General features: G+C 38.9%; 1 protein-coding gene and 1 long non-coding RNA gene across 2 annotated transcripts in view; one reads left to right on the top strand and one right to left on the bottom strand.

Moving 5' to 3' along the window:
- The window catches only part of ints4 (integrator complex subunit 4), a 32134-nt gene extending 12225 nt beyond the window's left edge, over positions 1–19909 (bottom strand). The window contains exons 1-16 of the mRNA XM_051957513.1: positions 19757–19909; positions 18717–18911; positions 18216–18333; positions 15020–15126; positions 14121–14235; positions 13830–13912; positions 13686–13736; positions 12148–12236; positions 11760–11880; positions 11446–11517; positions 11154–11328; positions 10408–10613; positions 10173–10315; positions 6173–6288; positions 5782–5915; positions 904–1070 (exon numbers count right to left, since the gene is read on the bottom strand). Of these exons, the coding sequence (XP_051813473.1) occupies positions 904–1070; positions 5782–5915; positions 6173–6288; positions 10173–10315; positions 10408–10613; positions 11154–11328; positions 11446–11517; positions 11760–11880; positions 12148–12236; positions 13686–13736; positions 13830–13912; positions 14121–14235; positions 15020–15126; positions 18216–18333; positions 18717–18911; positions 19757–19810 (1946 nt within the window). The 5' untranslated portion in view covers positions 19811–19909. The remainder of the gene's footprint in view (positions 1–903; positions 1071–5781; positions 5916–6172; positions 6289–10172; positions 10316–10407; positions 10614–11153; positions 11329–11445; positions 11518–11759; positions 11881–12147; positions 12237–13685; positions 13737–13829; positions 13913–14120; positions 14236–15019; positions 15127–18215; positions 18334–18716; positions 18912–19756) is intronic.
- LOC127536655 (uncharacterized) lies at positions 12728–13436 on the top strand. Its single transcript, XR_007945734.1, has 3 exons — positions 12728–13033; positions 13070–13159; positions 13412–13436. It is a non-coding gene; the product is annotated as an uncharacterized LOC127536655 (long non-coding RNA).
- Positions 19910–20264: the final 355 nt, after the last annotated feature.

Genomic DNA, 20264 nt, shown 5'->3' with positions numbered 1-20264 from the left:
GGTCGGTAGGTGTTCGTTTGTTTTCAGGTCCTTTAAACAAACTGCTGAGATGTCCACTTATGCAAGCTGTCTTTAACAGTTCTAATTAAGGTTAATTAAGCTGAATTAGATCAGTTAACTGTTGTAATAGTAGTAACTTTGAATTAACTTGAATGACTGCCTTTATTTTATAGGATGCTGGTACATGGAAGAAATTAAAATAAAAACTGTCAAAGCATTTTAATATTCAGCTTCGTAATGGAAATAGTCTTTGCAATAGTGTTTTGACATATGATGAATTCTGGTAGCAGTCTGTTATAACTGGGTTATATTTTGAACTTATCATCACAATTCTGACAGTTTTGACTCCATCTAAAAGGTATTTTGTTGTTTAACTGGAAATTATAGTCTGCTGTCTCACACTGACCACAAATCACAAGACATGGTTTGTCTTTTTTTAAAAAAAAAACTTCAATAGAATTTAACTTTGAAATTGTCAAATTTTCACTTTTTATTGTTCCGTTCTGCTTACAGATAATCTTGTTACCATAGCAACCAAATCTTTCTCAGTCTCATGTTTGTTATGGTATTGTTCTGAGCTGTAAAGTTATTATTCAGGTCATGTGGAGCATGTGGAGCTTCATTTTTTTTGTAATAAAGAAAAATCCCATCAAACTGTCCTGTCGTGCTGATAGGACTTCTGGCTCAGACTCCATGCATTTCATCGTGGGTCATGTCCATTAAACCAGTGATAACATATATTTAGCTGTGAGTGTGCAAGAGCTATCATATCAAAATGCAAACTGGAGACATAGAGCAAGTTAAAAATACCAAAAAGAATTGGTCACCTCGGGTGGTACCGATATCTGAAAGTTTGGGTCCTGGCCCAAGGACGAGGGTTAGGGTTAGTCTAATGGTTGTTACCTGATGGTGAGGTCCAGCAGCTCCGGGGCTCCTGCTGCCTCCAGGTTCTGGATGGTACTGACTCTGTTCAGACTCTGCTGGAGGAAAAGCTGAGCTGATTCCACAGAACTAGAACCAGAACCACAATCCACAGAGTCCAGACCGTAGACCTGCTTCCTGCCAGGCAGCTGGAAGGCACAAGTTACAGTTACAGTTATAGTTACAGCTACAGTTATAGTTACAGTCACAGGAATAGTTGTAGCCAGTGTTTCCCCTGGGTTGAAATGGCTGTGAGGTGGTGGGGTCACTTTCTGCTGAAAGCTTTTGACCGGGAGGGGGGGATTATATATACTATCAGGCTGTCTCCACCGCAGCCGCGCACCCCCCCCGCGGACGGTCTCGTCGGTCTGGCGGGTTTTGCACTGCACTTTTTTTGTTGTTGTTTTTGCCGCGGACCAGTGAGGCGGCAATGTCGGCAGAATTTTAATGAGGCGGTGGCCTATACCGACGAGGTGGTTATATGGGAGGGGAAACACTGTATAGCTACAGTTATAGTTACAGCTACAGTTATAGTTACAACTACAGTTATTGTTAGTCATAGTTACAGCTACAGTTATAGTTACAGCAACAGTTACAGCTACAGCTACAGTTATAGTTACAGCTACAGTTATAGTTACAGCAACAGTTACAGCTACAGCTACAGTTATAGTTACAGCTACAGCTACAGTTATAGTTACAACTACAGTTATTGTTAGTCATAGTTACAGCTACAGTTATAGTTACAGCAACAGTTACAGCTACAGCTACAGTTATAGTTACAGCTACAGTTATAGTTACAGCAACAGTTACAGCTACAGCTACAGTTATAGTTACAGCTACAGTTATAGTTACAGCAACAGTTACAGCTACAGCTACAGTTATAGTTACAGCTACAGTTATTGTTAGTCATAGTTACAGCTACAGTTATAGTTACAGCAACAGTTACAGCTACAGCTACAGTTATAGTTACAGCTACAGTTATTGTCATAGTTACAGCTACAGTTATTGTTAGTCATAGTTACAGCTACAGTTATAGTTACAGCTACAGTTATTGTCATAGTTACAGCTACAGTTATAGTTACAGCAACAGTTACAGTTACAGCTACAGTTATAGTTACAGCTACAGCTACAGTTATAGTTACAACTACAGTTATTGTTAGTCATAGTTACAGCTACAGTTATAGTTACAGCAACAGTTACAGCTACAGCTACAGTTATAGTTACAGCTACAGTTATAGTTACAGCAACAGTTACAGCTACAGCTACAGCTACAGTTATAGTTACAGCTACAGTTATAGTTACAGCAACAGTTACAGCTACAGCTACAGTTATAGTTACAGCTACAGTTATTGTTAGTCATAGTTACAGCTACAGTTATAGTTACAGCAACAGTTACAGCTACAGCTACAGTTATAGTTACAGCTACAGTTATTGTCATAGTTACAGCTACAGTTATTGTTAGTCATAGTTACAGCTACAGTTATAGTTACAGCTACAGTTATTGTCATAGTTACAGCTACAGTTATTGTCATAGTTACAGCTACAGTTATTGTTAGTCATAGTTACAGCTACAGTTACAGCTACAGCTACAGTCATAGTTACAGCTACAGTTATTGTCATAGTTACAGCTACAGTTATAGTTACAGCTACAGTTATAGTTACAGCTACAGTTACAGCTACAGTCATAGTTACAGCTACAGTTATTGTCATAGTTACAGCTACAGTTATAGTTACAGCTACAGTTATAGTTACAGCTACAGTTACAGCTACAGTTATTGTTACAGCTACAGTTATAGTTACAACTACAGTTATTGTTACAGTTATAGTTACAGCTACAGTTATAGTTACAGCTACAGTTATTGTTAGTCATAGTTACAGCTACAGTTATTGTTACAGCTACAGTTATAGTTAGAGCTACAGTTATTGTTAGTCATAGTTACAGCTACAGTTATTGTTACAGCTACAGTTATAGTTACAACTACAGTTATTGTTAGTCATAGTTACAGCTACAGTTATTGTTACAACTACAGTTATTGTTAGTCATAGTTACAGCTACAGTTATTGTTACAGCTACAGTTATAGTTACAACTACAGTTATTGTTAGTTTTAGTTACAGCTACAGTTATTGTTACAGCTACAGTTATAGTTATAGTTACAGCTACAGTTACAGCTACAGTTATTGTTACAGTTATAGTTACAGCTACAGTTATTGTTAGTTTTAGTTACAGCTACAGTTATTGTTACAGCTACAGTTGTAGTTACAACTACAGTTATTGTTAGTTTTAGTTACAGCTACAGTTATTGTTACAGCTACAGTTGTAGTTACAACTACAGTTATTGTTAGTCATAGTTACAGCTACAGTTATTGTTACAGCTACAGTTATAGTTACAGCTACAGTTATTGTTACAACTACAGTTATTGTTAGTCATAGTTACAGCTACAGTTATTGTTACAGCTACAGTTATAGTTACAACTACAGTTATTGTTAGTTTTAGTTACAGCTACAGTTATTGTTACAGCTACAGTTATAGTTATAGTTACAGCTACAGTTACAGCTACAGTTATTGTTACAGTTATAGTTACAGCTACAGTTATTGTTAGTTTTAGTTACAGCTACAGTTATTGTTACAGCTACAGTTGTAGTTACAACTACAGTTATTGTTAGTTTTAGTTACAGCTACAGTTATTGTTACAGCTACAGTTGTAGTTACAACTACAGTTATTGTTAGTCATAGTTACAGCTACAGTTATTGTTACAGCTACAGTTATAGTTACAGCTACAGTTATAGTTACAGCTACAGTTACAGTTATAGTTACAGCTACAGTTGTAGTTACAACTACAGTTATTGTTACAGTTATAGTTACAGCTACAGTTATTGTTACAGCTACAGTTATTGTTACAGCTACAGTTACAGCTACAGTTATAGTTAAAGTTACAATTGTAGTTACAGCTACAGTTATAGTTACAGCTACAGTCATAGTTACAGCTACAGTTATTGTCATAGTTACAGCTACAGTTATTGTTACAGCTACAGTTATAGTTACAACTACAGTTATTGTTCGTCATAGTTACAGCTACAGTTATAGTTACAACTACAGTTATTGTTACAACTACAGTTGTTACAGTTATAGTTACAGCTACAGTCATAGTTACAACCACAGTTATTGTTACAGTTATAGTTACAGCTACAGTTATAGTTACAGCTACAGTTATTGTTACAACTACAGTTATTGTTAGTCATAGTTACAGCTAGTTATTGTTACAGCTACAGTTATAGTTACAACTACAGTTATTGTTACAGTTATAGTTACAGCTACAGTTATAGTTACAACTACAGTTATTGTTACAGTTATAGTTACAGCTACAGTTATAGTTACAGCTACAGTTATTGTTACAACTACAGTTATTGTTAGTCATAGTTACAGCTACAGTTATAGTTACAACTACAGTTATTGTTACAGTTATAGTTACAGCTACAGTTATAGTTACAACTACAATTATTGTTACAGTTATAGTTACAGCTACAGTTATTGTTACAGCTACAGCTACAGTTAGTCATAGTTACAGCTACAGTTATTGTTACAGCTACAGTTATAGTTACAACTACAGTTATTGTTAGTCATAGTTACAGCTACAGTTATAGTTACAACTACAGTTATTGTTACAGTTATAGTTACAGCTACAGTTATAGTTACAACTACAGTTATTGTTACAGTTATAGTTACAGCTACAGTTATAGTTACAACTACAATTATTGTTACAGTTATAGTTACAGCTACAGTTATTGTTACAGCTACAGTTACAGCTACAGTTATAGTTAAAGTTACAATTGTAGTTACAGCTACAGTTATAGTTACAGCTACAGTCATAGTTACAACCACAGTTATAGTTACAGCTATAGTTATTGTTACAGCTACAGTTATTGTTAGTCATAGTTACAGCTACAGTTATAGTTACAACTACAGTTATTGTTAGTCATAGTTACAGCTACAGTTATAGTTACAGCTACAGTTATTGTTACAGCTACAGCTACAGTTATAGTTAGTCATAGTTACAGCTACAGTTATTGTTACAGCTACAGTTATTGTTACAGCTACAGTTACAGCTACAGTTATAGTTAAAGTTACAATTGTAGTTACAGCTACAGTCATAGTTACAACCACAGTTATTGTTACAGTTATAGTTACAGCTGTAGTTATTGTTACAGCTACAGTTATTGTTAGTCATAGTTACAGCTACAGTTATAGTTACAACTACAGTTATTGTTAGTCATAGTTACAGCTACAGTTATTGTTACAACTAGTTATTGTTAGTCATAGTTACAGTTATTGTTACAGCGACAGTTATAGTTACAACTACAGTTATTGTTACAGTTATAGTTACAGCTACAGTTATAGTTACAGCTACAGTTATAGTTACAACCACAGTTATTGTTACAGTTATAGTTACAGCTACAGTTATAGTTACAGCTACAGTTATTGTTAGTCATAGTTACAGCTACAGTTGTTACAGCTACAGTTACAGCTACAGTTATAGTTAAAGTTACAATTGTAGTTACAACTGCAGTTATAGTTACAGTTATAGTTACAGCTACAGTTATTGTTAGTCATAGTTACAGCTACAGTTATAGTTACAGCTACAGTTACAGCTACAGTTATAGTCACAACTACAGTTATAGTTACAGCTAAAGTTACAGTTATAGTTACAATTGTAGTTACAGCTACAGTTATAGTTACAGCTACAGTTACACCTATAGTTATAGTTACAGTTACAGGTATAGTTCCAGCTACAGGTATACTTAGAGCAGCAGTTACAGCTACAGTTAAAGTTACAGTTCTCGTTAAACATCAGTCCTAACCCTGAGCGGCGGCACCAAGTGAGACAGGCTGTCCCTCAGGTAGGCGTAATGTCTGAAGGTGTGGTCAGAGAACAGTGCCGGCATCGTGGGACAGGAAGTGGCCGCGTTAAAAACCAGAACCAGAACCGCTATGTCTGATAACCGCGTCAAGAAACATTAAACTACAGCAGAAACATATTAAACTACAACAGAAACATATTAAACTGCAGCAGAAACACTGAAATATTTGTAAGATAGTTGTGTAGTATTTCTATGATATTTGTGCAGTATCTATGAGTAATTTGAGTAGTACTTATGTGATATTTATGTAGTATTTATGAGTTACTATTGCAGTACTTGTGTAGTATTTATGTAGCATTTTTGTTGTATTTATGAGGTAATTAGAGGATACAGGCCGGGTCATCCATGTCTGGTTCTGGAGTATCGAAGTACGGATGTGTACTGAGCAACTCAGGAACCAGAGGTAGAACCAGAGTCGGGTGTCGAGAACCCAGAAACTTCAGACACCTGACAGGAAACACACAAAACAGTTTTAAAGTTATATTAGTTATAAAGATACATAGATATATATATCGTATTTTCCGCACTATACGGCGCACTGGAGTGTAAGGCGCACCTTCAATGAATGGCCTATTTGAAAACAGTTTTCATATATATGGCGCACCGCATTATATGGCGCATAGAATACGTAGAAGCTACAAGACGAAGCCGTTTCTGCCGTCCACACAGAGCCGTTTCCAGAGATCAGCTCACATGCCAGACCTTTGGGGGGCGCTGTATTGCTCTAACAATAAACAAGAGAAGAAGCCTGGGCCAGCCGCAGCCTGTGAGCTAACGTTAGCACTTAGCATCCCATGAGATACGTGTTGATCGTGAATGAGAAGAGAAGACTGACCGTAGATTGTAATGTCTGGGAGGGAGGGAGGTGCTTGGCGTGTTTCCCTCCTGCGCACATTAGTGCCTCGTTGTCATAACAAAAGCGTCTGTAAACCAGGGATTCCGGCAGGCTGGATGCCTTGCGACACCCCCCTGACTACGGTAGCCATGGTTAATCAATACTGATCCATATATATGGCACATCGGATTGTAAGGATTACATGTTCCGGTACTTATCACATATTTATGATAAAGCAAACCTGTGATTGGCTGTAACATTACATGTGATTGCAGCAAGTCGGAAAAAAAAACATGCTGTGGCATAGATATATAGACCCTTTAATGACCCACGTCACGAATGACGTCACAGCTTTAGCTGGAGGCAAAAGAGGAAGCCCGCGGCCGGACCGAAAGGCGAAAGACTGAGGGACTAGGCTCTATCAACTTTTCTAAAATGTCGTCCTGCTGTGTTTTTGGATGCCAGAATAGGAGGAATGACATTGGCGAACGCAAATTAAAGTTTTATAGGATTCCACCGAACACTCGTGCTCAGAGGGAACGAAGACAGTTGTGGTTAAATGCACTGAGGCGAAAAGACTGGACAGAGACGATCAGCTGCACTCAATTCCAGCCATTTTCAGTACAAAAAATCACTAATATTCTATTTGTAAACAAAAAATATTCAATTCAATTCAGCTTTATTCCAGACACTGGGTCCAAATACACACACCATAAGAACAAGGACACAACAAGACACAGAAAAAAATACAATCAAAAACAATAACCCGTTAAATATGACGAGAAATACAGGGAATATTGGACGCGCATCGCGAGGTGCATTTCCTTGAAAACGACCGATTCGTTACCCGCTGTGGTAATCACATCTGAAAGTGGTTTATACCGGCGGATTCATGAGAATCTAAGCTTTCCATCGGCGTATAGTGTTTATATAATCGCGTTTGCAGCCTTCAGACATTCTTTAAATTCCTATGCAAATTAGTAAGTGTACCGCCGGCGGTTCACTGAAGTTTAACGGGTTAAAAATGCTCGAGTTTGCAGCACAAACTCCCAGCGCAAACTAAATACTCCCAGTCCCGCTTGACTTCTCGCTCCGCTTTTGCCTCCAGCATAAGCCCCGCCCACAAAAAACGTCACAATGTTTGTAAACAAATAAAGGGTCTATAGTTATAAAGTTATATATTAGTTATAAAGATACATAGATATATAGTTATAAAGTTATATTAGTTATAAAGATACATAGATATATAGTTATAAAGTTATATTAGTGATAAAGATACATAGATATATAGTTATAAAGTTATATTAGTGATAAAGATACATAGATATATAGTTATAAAGTTATATTAGTTATAAAGATACATAGATATATAGTTATAAAGTTATATTAGTTATAAAGATACATAGATATATAGTTATAAAGTTATATTAGTTATAAAGATACATAGATATATAGTTATAAAGTTATATTAGTTATAAAGATACATAGATATATAGTTATAAAGTTATATTAGTTATAAAGATACATAGATATATAGTTATAAAGTTATATTAGTTATAAAGATACATAGATATATAGTTATAAAGTTATATTAGTTATAAAGATACATAGATATATAGTTATAAAGTTATATAGACCTTTTTCCGAAACGTCATCATCAAACGTCACCGCCGGTCACCGCCCCTAGCAACGCGATACTGCCATTTTAAGAGGGGTATGCTATTGCCTTGACGACCATTACTTTCCCACCTCTCCCACCCGATTTTTACGACCAAAGGCAGATATGCCCAAAACCTGCGCTGTTTTTGGCTGTAGTTCTCAGTCATGGAGCAACAAGAACATTTCCTTTTACAGGATTCCGACTGGAAAGGGCCAGAAAAGGACTTTATGGCTCAAAGCATTGAGGCGGATTAACAATGATGGAACCACATGGAGCCCACAGTCAAAATGGTCCTATGTTTGCAGTCAGCATTTCGTCAATGGTATGTTGCGTTTCATGAAATTATTACCCCTTAACTGATTTTCTGAAATGATTAATTAATAAGCTTAACCCGTTGCGCTTCAGTTGCGCTTCAGTGTCCCGCCCGCGGTACACTTTGAGATCTGCATAAGCAATTTGCTAAATGTCTGAAACTGCAAACACGATTATATAAACATTATACGCCAATGGAAAGCTTAGATTCTCATGAATCCGACGGTATAAACCACTTTCAGATGTGATTACCACAGCGGTAATATAAACACATTTGTCCGACAAACAACGAATATCCATCCATCCGTTCTCTGTACACGGCTTTAACGTACACAGCGCGACTCACATTTCCGGGTTCATTATTACACACAGATGAAAATATTCCACAAAAAACGGCCATAATCCAACCTTGGACTTCCACACGAAACAAGCCAGTAACATATTTTGTCCAAAACATGTCTTGAAGTCGGTATAAAATCCACGAATAGGTGGTTTTCAAGGAAATGCACCTCGCGATGCGCGTCCAATATTCCCTGTATTTCTCATCATATTTTTATTTACAAATAGAATATTAGCGATTTTTTGGACTGAAAGTGGCTGGAATTGACTGAAGCTTATGATGTCTATAATTATCTGAAATGTTGAGGGCTAGCTACTTAACTTAGGCTAGTGCTAGCTGTGCTTCCCACAAAAAGTCAGGGGTCTTTCTACTCGCACTGCTATTTTTAAACACTCCTAAACTCAATACTGAACAAACAAGTCTCCCTTCTCTCCTCCCTTTCGTTCTGCTAACTACTATGTTGTAATCAGCAGCATTGTCCTCATTATTGTTAGCACCTCATACCCTTGGGCCTAGGGTGGGTAGAGCTCATTTACAGGTATCTGACTCTTAGTTTTGATAATGCACATCTAACTAATATACATAAACTACTTCCACTTGAAATTAAAAGGTGTAATGGCTCACCCCGTTAGCTTAACATTAGCTTAGCATAGCGGAGCTGGTGTAGCCATATCTTACAAGGCATTTATCATTCTGACATTGACCTGTATGCACAAAAACGTATAAATATAAGCATACCTCAAAGAAAACATTTGAGTCCAGGCTTTTATAAGTTTTCATCTTCTCCATTGTGTGGATGCCTGGGCTGTTGATAAGGTACTCGTAAATGGAGTGCCAATGAAGATCTGGACACGTAGTAGGGTCGTTTTCCCATGATCCCAGTGCAATTTGGTACGGACATGACTGCAAACCAACCAGTTCTATTTTTTCTTTATACCGCAGCTTGGCTTTTGGCTCAAGATTTCCAAAATAATCACCAGACGTTTTTCTCCGGGTCAAAACCGCGTGGTTTCGGCGGTCAAATCACGGTTGCTAAGGACTTTGTTGCCCCCTCTTTTAATGGCGGCGTGCGTTGCTAAGGAAGGTACGTGTCCCAGACTCTGACGTCACTGGGAAAAGGTCTATTGGTGGCACATGAAAACAGGAAGACATGAAAACATAAAGATTAATAATATTAATCTTACTTCCAGACAGAGTTCCGGTCCGTGGGGTACTTGTTCAGGTTCTTCAACAGCTCCAGCAGGGCCAGCTGGATGCACTCTTTGGTGGAGACGTTGGTGAAACACAGCAGCTCATGGAGAGCTTCTCTGATGTCTCGAGATGAATCCTGGAGGACAGAAGGTCCATCAGTCTACTGGTCTACTGCTCTACTGTTTTTTTTTTGGTCTACTGGTTCACTGGTTCTCTGCTGGGTTTTACCTCCAGAACAGCCAGAACCGTGTCCAGCTGGTCCTCCCTCAGGGTGATGTGGGTGGAGATCTGTCTGAGGACATGGATGGACTGCAGCCGGACCTCCTCGATCTCATCGTTGAACATGTCCACCAGGAAGTCCAGACATTTCTCTGCAAAGCTGGGAGAAGCCCGAGCCAGCTGGCAGAGAGCCTCCACAGCCGCGATACGGACCTCTGAGGGAGGAGAACATGGAAAAAGGTCACCCTGAAGAGAACCTGGAGCGACCAGGGGTAGAAGATCCAAACTATGACATCATATATTAATGTACAGACGATGAACAGACAATCTTCTGCTTCCCAGATCCTTTCATGTAAAATCAACCAAACACCTCCAGAGGTCCAGGTCCTTGAAGTCCATAGAGGAGGGTTCAGAATGTGACTGATCTGGTGTCAGTTTTAACCAGAACTCTAACGCGTTCTGATAAAAACTGACACCAGACCAGCTTTACATCCATCCAGGGTCGTTTTCTCTGTAACCAACTCTGAGCATCAGTATTATGGGATGCATCATGAAATCTGGACCCACCTCTATGGACTTCAAGGACCTGGAACTCTGGAAATATTCACAGTCTGAAGGTGCAACTCTGATCTTTAATGGAGTTACTAGATGAAGATGAAGAACCAAGAGGTTCTGAGGAGGTTCTGGTTGATTTTTTTCAGGTAATGATCCTTCAACTGTAAATGAACCAGATCCTTATCATGGGCCTCCAGTACCAAACATCTCATCCTCCAAGCCGTGGACGAAGGCTCCACAGGCTCCAGAGGCGATCAGGTTGACGGTGTTGGTGTCCAGCTTCTCCTTGGGAGCATCGTCGGCCCACTTCCTGCCAGAGGAGAATTCTCCAGAAGCAAAGAGCTCTTTGGCCCGTTCATGAGCTGTTCTCTTCCTCTGGACGCAGCAGAAACAACATTTAATGTTAGAACGTAGACGTGATGGACCTGACAGACGTGAGGAGATGTTCCTCCAGATCACTGTCGAAATTCTGTAAGAAATTTTGTTACTCACCCTGAGATCAGACATCAGCTTCTTATCCAGCGTTTGCTCCAGAAAGTGAGGACTGACCTGCAGCATGGAACCCTGAAACCAGGAAGGTTCTTATTTTAGTTCTTCTCAGGAGGTCTGATGAACAGCTTCAAAGATTAACTAAATTTCATTACTAAAGTTATGACTCTATAAAATTGTTTCCAACAAATCTGAGGATCCCTGTGAACAAACTGACTTTATTTCACATTAAATCATGAGGTTCTGTTGTCGTCAGATCAGCTCTAGTTTAAGGAACCTGTTTTAATGTGGACCATAAGCCCGGTTCTGTTTCTCACCAAGGTTTTGGCCGCCTGGACTCGGACCATCCAGGAACCATCACTGACCATGTGGCTGATCTTACCGAAAGCATCATCCACCAGTCGGATCTCCTCATTGGACGACGGAATGGGCACGATGCTGATTGGACAGAAAAAAACAAACTACAGTTCAGGCTGACGCTAATTAATGCTAAGCTAACTAGTTAGCAAATAACTTCAACATGGAAAGTGTCACTGAGTGATTTTAATATTTGAAGAAAAGTAATAATATGAAGATTAAAACCTGCAGCATCATGAGAAGATCTGATCAGAGTTTCTGCTTTTCATTGAGCAAAACTTGATTTTTTCTGTTTTTTCAGAGATCCAGTCAATCAGAACATCAGTCTGAACATCTGGATCTTCTCACCTTTCAGGGTAAAGCTGACTGAGAACCCAAACCATCTGAACCGCTGCAGATCGGACCTGCTCATAGTCGTCTGACAGCAGCCTGCAGGCCTGAAAACAGAAAAACCAGAATCAGTCAGGGTCTTCTCAGACAGCAGAGATGTTCCTCCATCTCAGATTCTGTTCATGGCTTGTTCATCTGTTGTTTAGGACCTACAGCCCTGAAACATATCTGAACTTTGAGGTCAGTATCAACATAAAACTTCAAACAGAAAAGTTTGATCAGACCAGAATGATGGGATGGATCCAGCAGAGGATCACTTTCATTATTGGACCTGAAGATGGAAGAAAGTCTAAAACCTCCAATCCAGGATGGTCTCCATAAAGATCCTGTCAGTGTTTATATCTGGATGGATCCATGTTTCTACTAAAATACAGTCTTTGGTCCACATTTCACTAACTTTAGTAGAACCTGATGGAGGAAAGTTTTTAGATGTTTAGACTAAATGATGATGTGGAACCAGAACCTGGAGTTCATAGAGGTCTAGATGTTCATGGAGGTCTAGATGCTCGTAGAGGTCTAGGTGTTCACAGAGGTCTAGATGTTCATAGAGGTCTAGATGTTCATAGAGGTCTAGGTGTTCACAGAGGTCTAGGTGTTCACAGAGGTCTAGGTGTTCATAGAGGTCTTGATGTTCAAAGAGGTCTAGGTGTTCACAGAGGTCTAGATGTTCACAGAGGTCTAGGTGTTCACAGAGGTCTAGATGTTCACAGAGGTCTAGGTGTTCACAGAGGTCTAGATGTTCACAGAGGTCTAGGTGTTCACAGAGGTCTAGGTGTTCACAGAGGTCTAGGTGTTCACAGAGGTCTAGGTGTTCACAGAGGTCTAGGTGTTCACAGAGGTCTAGGTGTTCACAGAGGTCTAGATGTTCACAGAGGTCTAGATGTTCACAGAGGTCTAGGTGTTCACAGAGGTCTAGATGTTCACAGAGGTCTAGGTGTTCACAGAGGTCTAGGTGTTCACAGAGGTCTAGGTGTTCACAGAGGTCTAGATGTTCACAGAGGTCTAGGTGTTCACAGAGGTCTTGATGTTCATAGAGGTCTAGGTGTTCATAGAGGTCTAGGTGTTCATAGAGGTCTAGGTGTTCACAGAGGTCTAGATGTTCACAGAGGTCTAGGTGTTCATAGAGGTCTAGGTGTTCACAGAGGTCTTGATGTTCACAGAGGTCTAGGTGTTCACAGAGGTCTAGGTGTTCATAGAGGTCTAGGTGTTCACAGAGGTCTAGGTGTTCATAGAGGTCTAGGTGTTCACAGAGGTCTAGGTGTTCATAGAGGTCTAGATCTTCATAGAGGTCTAGGTGTTCACAGAGGTCTAGATCTTCATAGAGGTCTAGATGTTCACAGAGGTCTAGATGCAGTGAGAGTTCCTGGTATCTGAAGTAACTCAGACTGACAGCAGGTTGGTTTCAGGTTTAAAGTTGCATCAACAGGACTAGCTTCTTGAAAGATCTCAGCAGAGTTCCTGTCACCACTCCATCTATCTGTATTAACAGTTTGTACCTGATCATAGATGATCTGGTGTATCTTCATTCCTCTCTCATGCAGGTGCAGCTGAACACAAACAGAAGACAGAATTCATAAACTGGCGATCATCTGCTGACTGTGGTTCTGGCCGGGTTCAGGTCGTGTTCTGGTCAGTCCTACCATGGCTTTGAGGGCAGCAGTCCGAACTCTGGGGTCCTGATCTCCAAAATAATCACTGATGATGCTCTGAACGTCCCTCACAGCTGCTGGAGCAACAGAACAGACCAAAACATCACCAAGGTCTAGAAGATCACATTGTCCTCTGAATTTCAGAGACCAGGTGAAGGGTTCTGTTTCTGCAGGTTCTGGCTGATAAATGGTGTCATGTTGGTGATTTTATAAACATATATTCATCTCAGTATTCATCACATATAATTAATGTTTCATTTTAAACAGAGTGAAGCTCCAAACCCAGAGAAGGTCCAGGTCCATCACTGTCTTTACCCAGAGGAGCCTCCAGCAGACCCAGACAGCCTAGCAGCTGGAGACACTTGGTCCTCACCCCAAAAGACGAGTCGGAGAGGTTCTGGAAGAGGAGACAGTCAGAAGATCAGACTGAAGGAGTCTACAGCATATAAATATATTCAGTAGAAATACACAACATTAGTGTGTGTGGGCTTGTTTATTTATACCGGTGGGGACGTCAACCTGACTATTTGCTATATCGGTGGGGACCTATAATGAGGTCCCCACGGGTGGCAACAGCGTTTTCTTGGCCATGTTGTTTCTAAAAAATGTAAAAGTGCAAAAACGTTTCTTTAGGGTTAGGCATTGATTTGGTGTTGGTTAAGGTTAGGATTAGGGTAAGGGTTAGATATGAATGGGAGTCAATGGTAAGTCCCCACAATGATAGAAAGACAGACGTGTGTGTGTGTGTGTGTGTGTGTGTGTGTGTGTGTGTGTGTGTGTGTGTGTGTGTATGTGTGTGTGTGTGTGTGTGTGTGTGTGTGTGTGTGTTCTTGTACTTGCTACATTGTGAGGACCATTTTCTGCATTTAACTATCAAAGTGAGGACATTTTTACAAAGTGAGGACATTTTGGCCGGTCCTCACTTTGAAACAGCCATGTTTGAGGGTGAAGACTTGTTTTTAGAGAACAGGTATGAATTGAGGTTTGGTTAGGGTTAGGGTAAGGATTAAGTTTAGGCAATCAGTTGTGATGGTTAAGGTTAGGGTAAGGCTCTAGGAAATGCATTACGCCTATGGATGTCCTCACTAAGATAGAAGTACAAACATGTGTGTGTGTGTGTGTGTGTGTGTGTGTGTGTGTGTGTGTGTGTGTGTGTGTGTGTGTGCGCGTGTCTGTGTTACCTTATAAGCCACCTCTATGAGTCTCAGTCTCACCGCTGGACTCTCAGGGAGCTGAGATCCGATGACCAGGAGAGTATCGAGGAGCTGGGCCAGAACCTGGTGAGACTCTGGAGACACAACAACACAACTAAACACACAACAATCAGCTGATTTTTTAGTTTCGGTGTTTTGTAGCATCAGTTCTGGACTACTGTCCTAAATGCAGAAAAATGAGTTTGAGTTTAAATGAATCCAGATGTTAGACTCTAATGTGAATGAATGCAGATGTTAGACTCTAATGTGAATGAATCCAGATGTTAGACTCTAATGTGAATGAATGCAGATGTTAGACTCTAATGTGAATGAATCCAGATGTTAGACTCTAATGTGAATGAATCCAGATGTTACAGACTCTAATGTGAATGAACGCAGATGTTAGACTCTAATGTGAATGAATGCAGATGTTAGACTCTAATGTAAATGAATCCAGATGTTACAGACTCTAATGTGAATGAATGCAGATGTTAGACTCTAATGTGAATGAATCCAGATGTTACAGACTCTAATGTGAATGAATCCAGATGTTATACTCTAATGTGAATGAATGCAGATGTTAGACTCTAATGTGAATGAATCCAGATGTTAGACTCTAATGTGAATGAATGCAGATGTTAGACTCTAATGTGAATGAATCCAGATGTTAGACTCTAATGTGAATGAATCCAGATGTTACAGACTCTAATGTGAATGAATGCAGATGTTAGACTCTAATGTGAATGAATCCAGATGTTACAGACTCTAATGTGAATGAATCCAGATGTTAGACTCTAATGTGAATGAATGCAGATGTTAGACTCTAATGTGAATGAATCCAGATGTTAGACTCTAATGTGAATGAATCCAGATGTTAGACTCTAATGTAAATGAATCCAGATGTTACAGACTCTAATGTGAATGAATGCAGATGTTAGACTCTAATGTGAATGAATCCAGATGTTACAGACTCTAATGTGAATGAATCCAGATGTTAGACTCTAATGTGAATGAATGCAGATGTTAGACTCTAATGTGAATGAATCCAGATGTTAGACTCTAATGTGAATGAATCCAGATGTTAGACTCTAATGTGAATGAATGCAGATGTTACAGACTCTAATGTGAATGAATGCAGATGTTACAGACTCTAATGTGAATGAATCCAGATGTTACAGACTCTAATGTGAATGAATGCAGATGTTAGACTCTAATGTGAATGAATGCAGATGTTAGACTCTAATGTGAATGAATGCAGATGTTACAGACTCTAATGTGAATGAATCCAGATGTTACAGACTCTAATGTGAATGAATCCAGATGTTAGACTCTAATGTGAATGAATGCAGATGTTAGACTCTAATGTAAATGAATCCAGATGTTAGACTCTAATGTGAATGAATGCAGATGTTACAGACTCTAATGTGAATGAATCCAGATGTTAGACTCTAATGTGAATGAATGCAGATGTTAGACTCTAATGTGAATGAATCCAGATGTTAGACTCTAATGTGAATGAATCCAGATGTTACAGACTCTAATGTGAATGAATCCAGATGTTAGACTCTAATGTGAATGAATGCAGATGTTAGACTCTAATGTGAATGAATCCAGATGTTACAGACTCTAATGTGAATGAATCCAGATGTTACTCTAATGTGAATGAATGCAGATGTTAGACTCTAATGTAAATGAATCCAGATGTTAGACTCTAATGTGAATGAATCCAGATGTTAGACTCTAATGTGAATGAATGCAGATGTTAGACTCTAATGTGAATGAATCCAGATGTTAGACTCTAATGTGAATGAATGCAGATGTTAGACTCTAATGTGAATGAATCCAGATGTTAGACTCTAATGTGAATGAATCCAGATGTTACAGACTCTAATGTGAATGAATGCAGATGTTAGACTCTAATGTGAATGAATCCAGATGTTACAGACTCTAATGTGAATGAATCCAGATGTTAGACTCTAATGTGAATGAATCCAGATGTTACAGACTCTAATGTGAATGAATGCAGATGTTAGACTCTAATGTGAATGAATGCAGATGTTACAGACTCTAATGTGAATGAATCCAGATGTTACAGACTCTAATGTGAATGAATCCAGATGTTAGACTCTAATGTGAATGAATGCAGATGTTAGACTCTAATGTAAATGAATCCAGATGTTAGACTCTAATGTGAATGAATCCAGATGTTACAGACTCTAATGTGAATGAATCCAGATGTTAGACTCTAATGTGAATGAATGCAGATGTTAGACTCTAATGTGAATGAATCCAGATGTTAGACTCTAATGTGAATGAATCCAGATGTTACAGACTCTAATGTGAATGAATCCAGATGTTAGACTCTAATGTGAATGAATGCAGATGTTAGACTCTAATGTGAATGAATCCAGATGTTACAGACTCTAATGTGAATGAATCCAGATGTTAGACTCTAATGTGAATGAATGCAGATGTTAGACTCTAATGTAAATGAATCCAGATGTTAGACTCTAATGTGAATGAATCCAGATGTTAGACTCTAATGTGAATAAATCCAGATGTTAGACTCTAATGTGAATGAATCCAGATGTTACAGACTCTAATGTGAATGAATCCAGATGTTAGACTCTAATGTGAATGAATCCAGATGTTAGACTCTAATGTGAATGAATCCAGATGTTAGACTCTAATGTGAATGAATCCAGATGTTAGACTCTAATGTGAATGAATCCAGATGTTACAGACTCTAATGTGAATGAATCCAGATGTTAGACTCTAATGTGAATGAATCCAGATGTTACAGACTCTAATGTGAATGAATGCAGATGTTAGACTCTAATGTAAATGAATCCAGATGTTAGACTCTAATGTGAATGAATCCAGATGTTAGACTCTAATGTGAATGAATGCAGATGTTAGACTCTAATGTAAATGAATCCAGATGTTAGACTCTAATGTGAATGAATCCAGATGTTAGACTCTAATGTGAATGAATCCAGATGTTAGACTCTAAAGTGAATGAATCCAGATGTTAGACTCTAAAGTGAATGAATCCAGATGTTAGACTCTAATGTGAATTAATCCAGATGTTAGACTCTAATGTGAATGAATCCAGATGTTAGACTCTAATGTGAATGAATCCAGATGTTAGACTCTAATGTGAATGAATCCAGATGTTTCTTACTCTCGCTGCCAAGTGTGTTTATGGCGTCATCGACGATGCAATCGGGAGTGAATCCTGGAGTTTTAGACAACAGACCGAGCAGAGAGGCGATCTTCAGCCGCACAGAGTTATCCGTCTCCTAGGACACGACAACGAAAACAACAACATCATCATCATTAGTTTCATCACCAAGTAGTTTTCACAGACGATGAATCTGATTGGGTAACAGGAAACGCTGATGAGTTTCAGAAGATTTAAAAAGACAGGAAGAACCAAAGGTCTGATAAACAGGAAGTGGAACCGCTCTACAGAACTATCATTAATAGAGTAACACAAACATTTACTGGATGGAGAATGTCAAGATTCACAGAGAACGTAATAATTATCATTAATAAAGTCTAAGAACGTGGAGAAAAACATGGAACATCTGATGAAAGACTTAAAAGACCTGAGAAGGACCCGCAATGTTCCAGGTTCTCTACCTCATAGTAGTGAAACACGAGTTCTCCGAGGGTTCCTTACCTTGTAGTAGTGCTCCAACAGGATGCGGACCACGCCCTCCACACTCTCTGCCTCCACAGGTTTCCTGGAGAACGTAAGCAGGTACTGCAGGGCGTCGGTGGAGCTGGAGGCCTTGCAGAGGTCCACGTGGAGCGCTGCAGATTTGCTGGGTTTGGACAAACGCAGCTTTTTAGCCGGAGCTTCTTCATGAGGAACCTGTGAGAACGAAGAACACATAAAACCATTGAATTAACCCATTTTGTTAATTTACTGATTGTTCTGGTCTGTTTCAGATGTTGTCGGTTCCGTTTAAATCTGCACGTTCTGGTTCTTCTCTACATTCTGAACTTTTAACACTTTATTCCACAGATCAGAGATCAGCTGATGTTAAAAAAAACGAGGAACATTTCAATGTTCTAGCTCAGGTCAAAAAGATGTTTAATTTTCTTTTATAGTTTTTTTAATTTCATCTTGTTTAATTTTAATTTCTTGTACTTTTACATGTGTTGTATTTATTACTATTAAACTTATTATATCTGCAGATTTAAAGTGCAGCTGAATAACATACAAACTAAAACTAAAACCATCATTCAGCATCTAAACACAATAATAATGTAAAATTAACTGTAATATCATCTGCTGATTAACTGCTGTGAGGTATTCTGCAGGACTTTAGTTGAGGATGAAAACTGACAGAAGCAGTTGGATAAAAAGTTGAACCAGGTTTGATTTTTATTGTCTATTAGTGTCTTCATGCAGCTAAGCCTCGGATTAGCGTTTAATAGAATAAAACAATCGATCTTTATCTTCTTCTAATCGCTGATTTAACTCTAACTCGTGACACAGACGGAGTTAATCTGGTTCAACAACAACCAGCAGCTTCACTCAGGCTCCAAACGTCAAACAGCAGATTTTAATCAGCCGTTTTAGCCTAGCCGCTTAGAATAAGCTAGCGTGTTAGCCTAGCCGCTCAGCATCAGCTAACGAGCTACCGAAGCGTAACTTTGGCCTTTAATCTGATTTAATCTGATTCTCCAACTTAAACACTTATATTTTCTCACCTGGACAACTTTAGAAAACTCCTCATAAACCCTTTTTTTCAGATGTGCCGCCATTTTAAAGGAAACAGTTAGCTTAGCTTAGCTCCCATTCAGCCGCACCGACACTAAATTGTCCCTTCGCGATTCCCGTCCTTCTTCTTCTTCGTGGTTTAGTGGAGCATCATCAGCGCCCCCAGCAGGTGGAGTTTAGATCAGCACGTCTGCGTTTCAACCTTCATGAAACTTCTGTATCAGTTTCGGGAGAATTAGTTAGAATTCAAACCCCCATTCTTCAGTTATCTGGTAAACTCTCTGTTAAATAAACATTTATTTTATCTTTCAGAGGTTTGGAATCAGAATTAGCAGGATGACTTGGAGAAGATTTAGATTTTATCTTGATAACTAATTGATTATTAAATTAATATTCTGCCCAGCACTCATTAATATTTTGGCTTTAATGTTTTTATTTTTGCTTTATTTTTGACATTGAACTTAAGCCAAAACACACAGTAACACTCTCAGTAGAACA

This window comes from Acanthochromis polyacanthus, chromosome 13 (genome assembly GCF_021347895.1).
Source record: "Acanthochromis polyacanthus isolate Apoly-LR-REF ecotype Palm Island chromosome 13, KAUST_Apoly_ChrSc, whole genome shotgun sequence".
In the NCBI taxonomy this organism is placed as follows: domain Eukaryota; kingdom Metazoa; phylum Chordata; class Actinopteri; family Pomacentridae; genus Acanthochromis; species Acanthochromis polyacanthus.
This window is presented reverse-complemented; position numbering and strand designations above follow the sequence as displayed.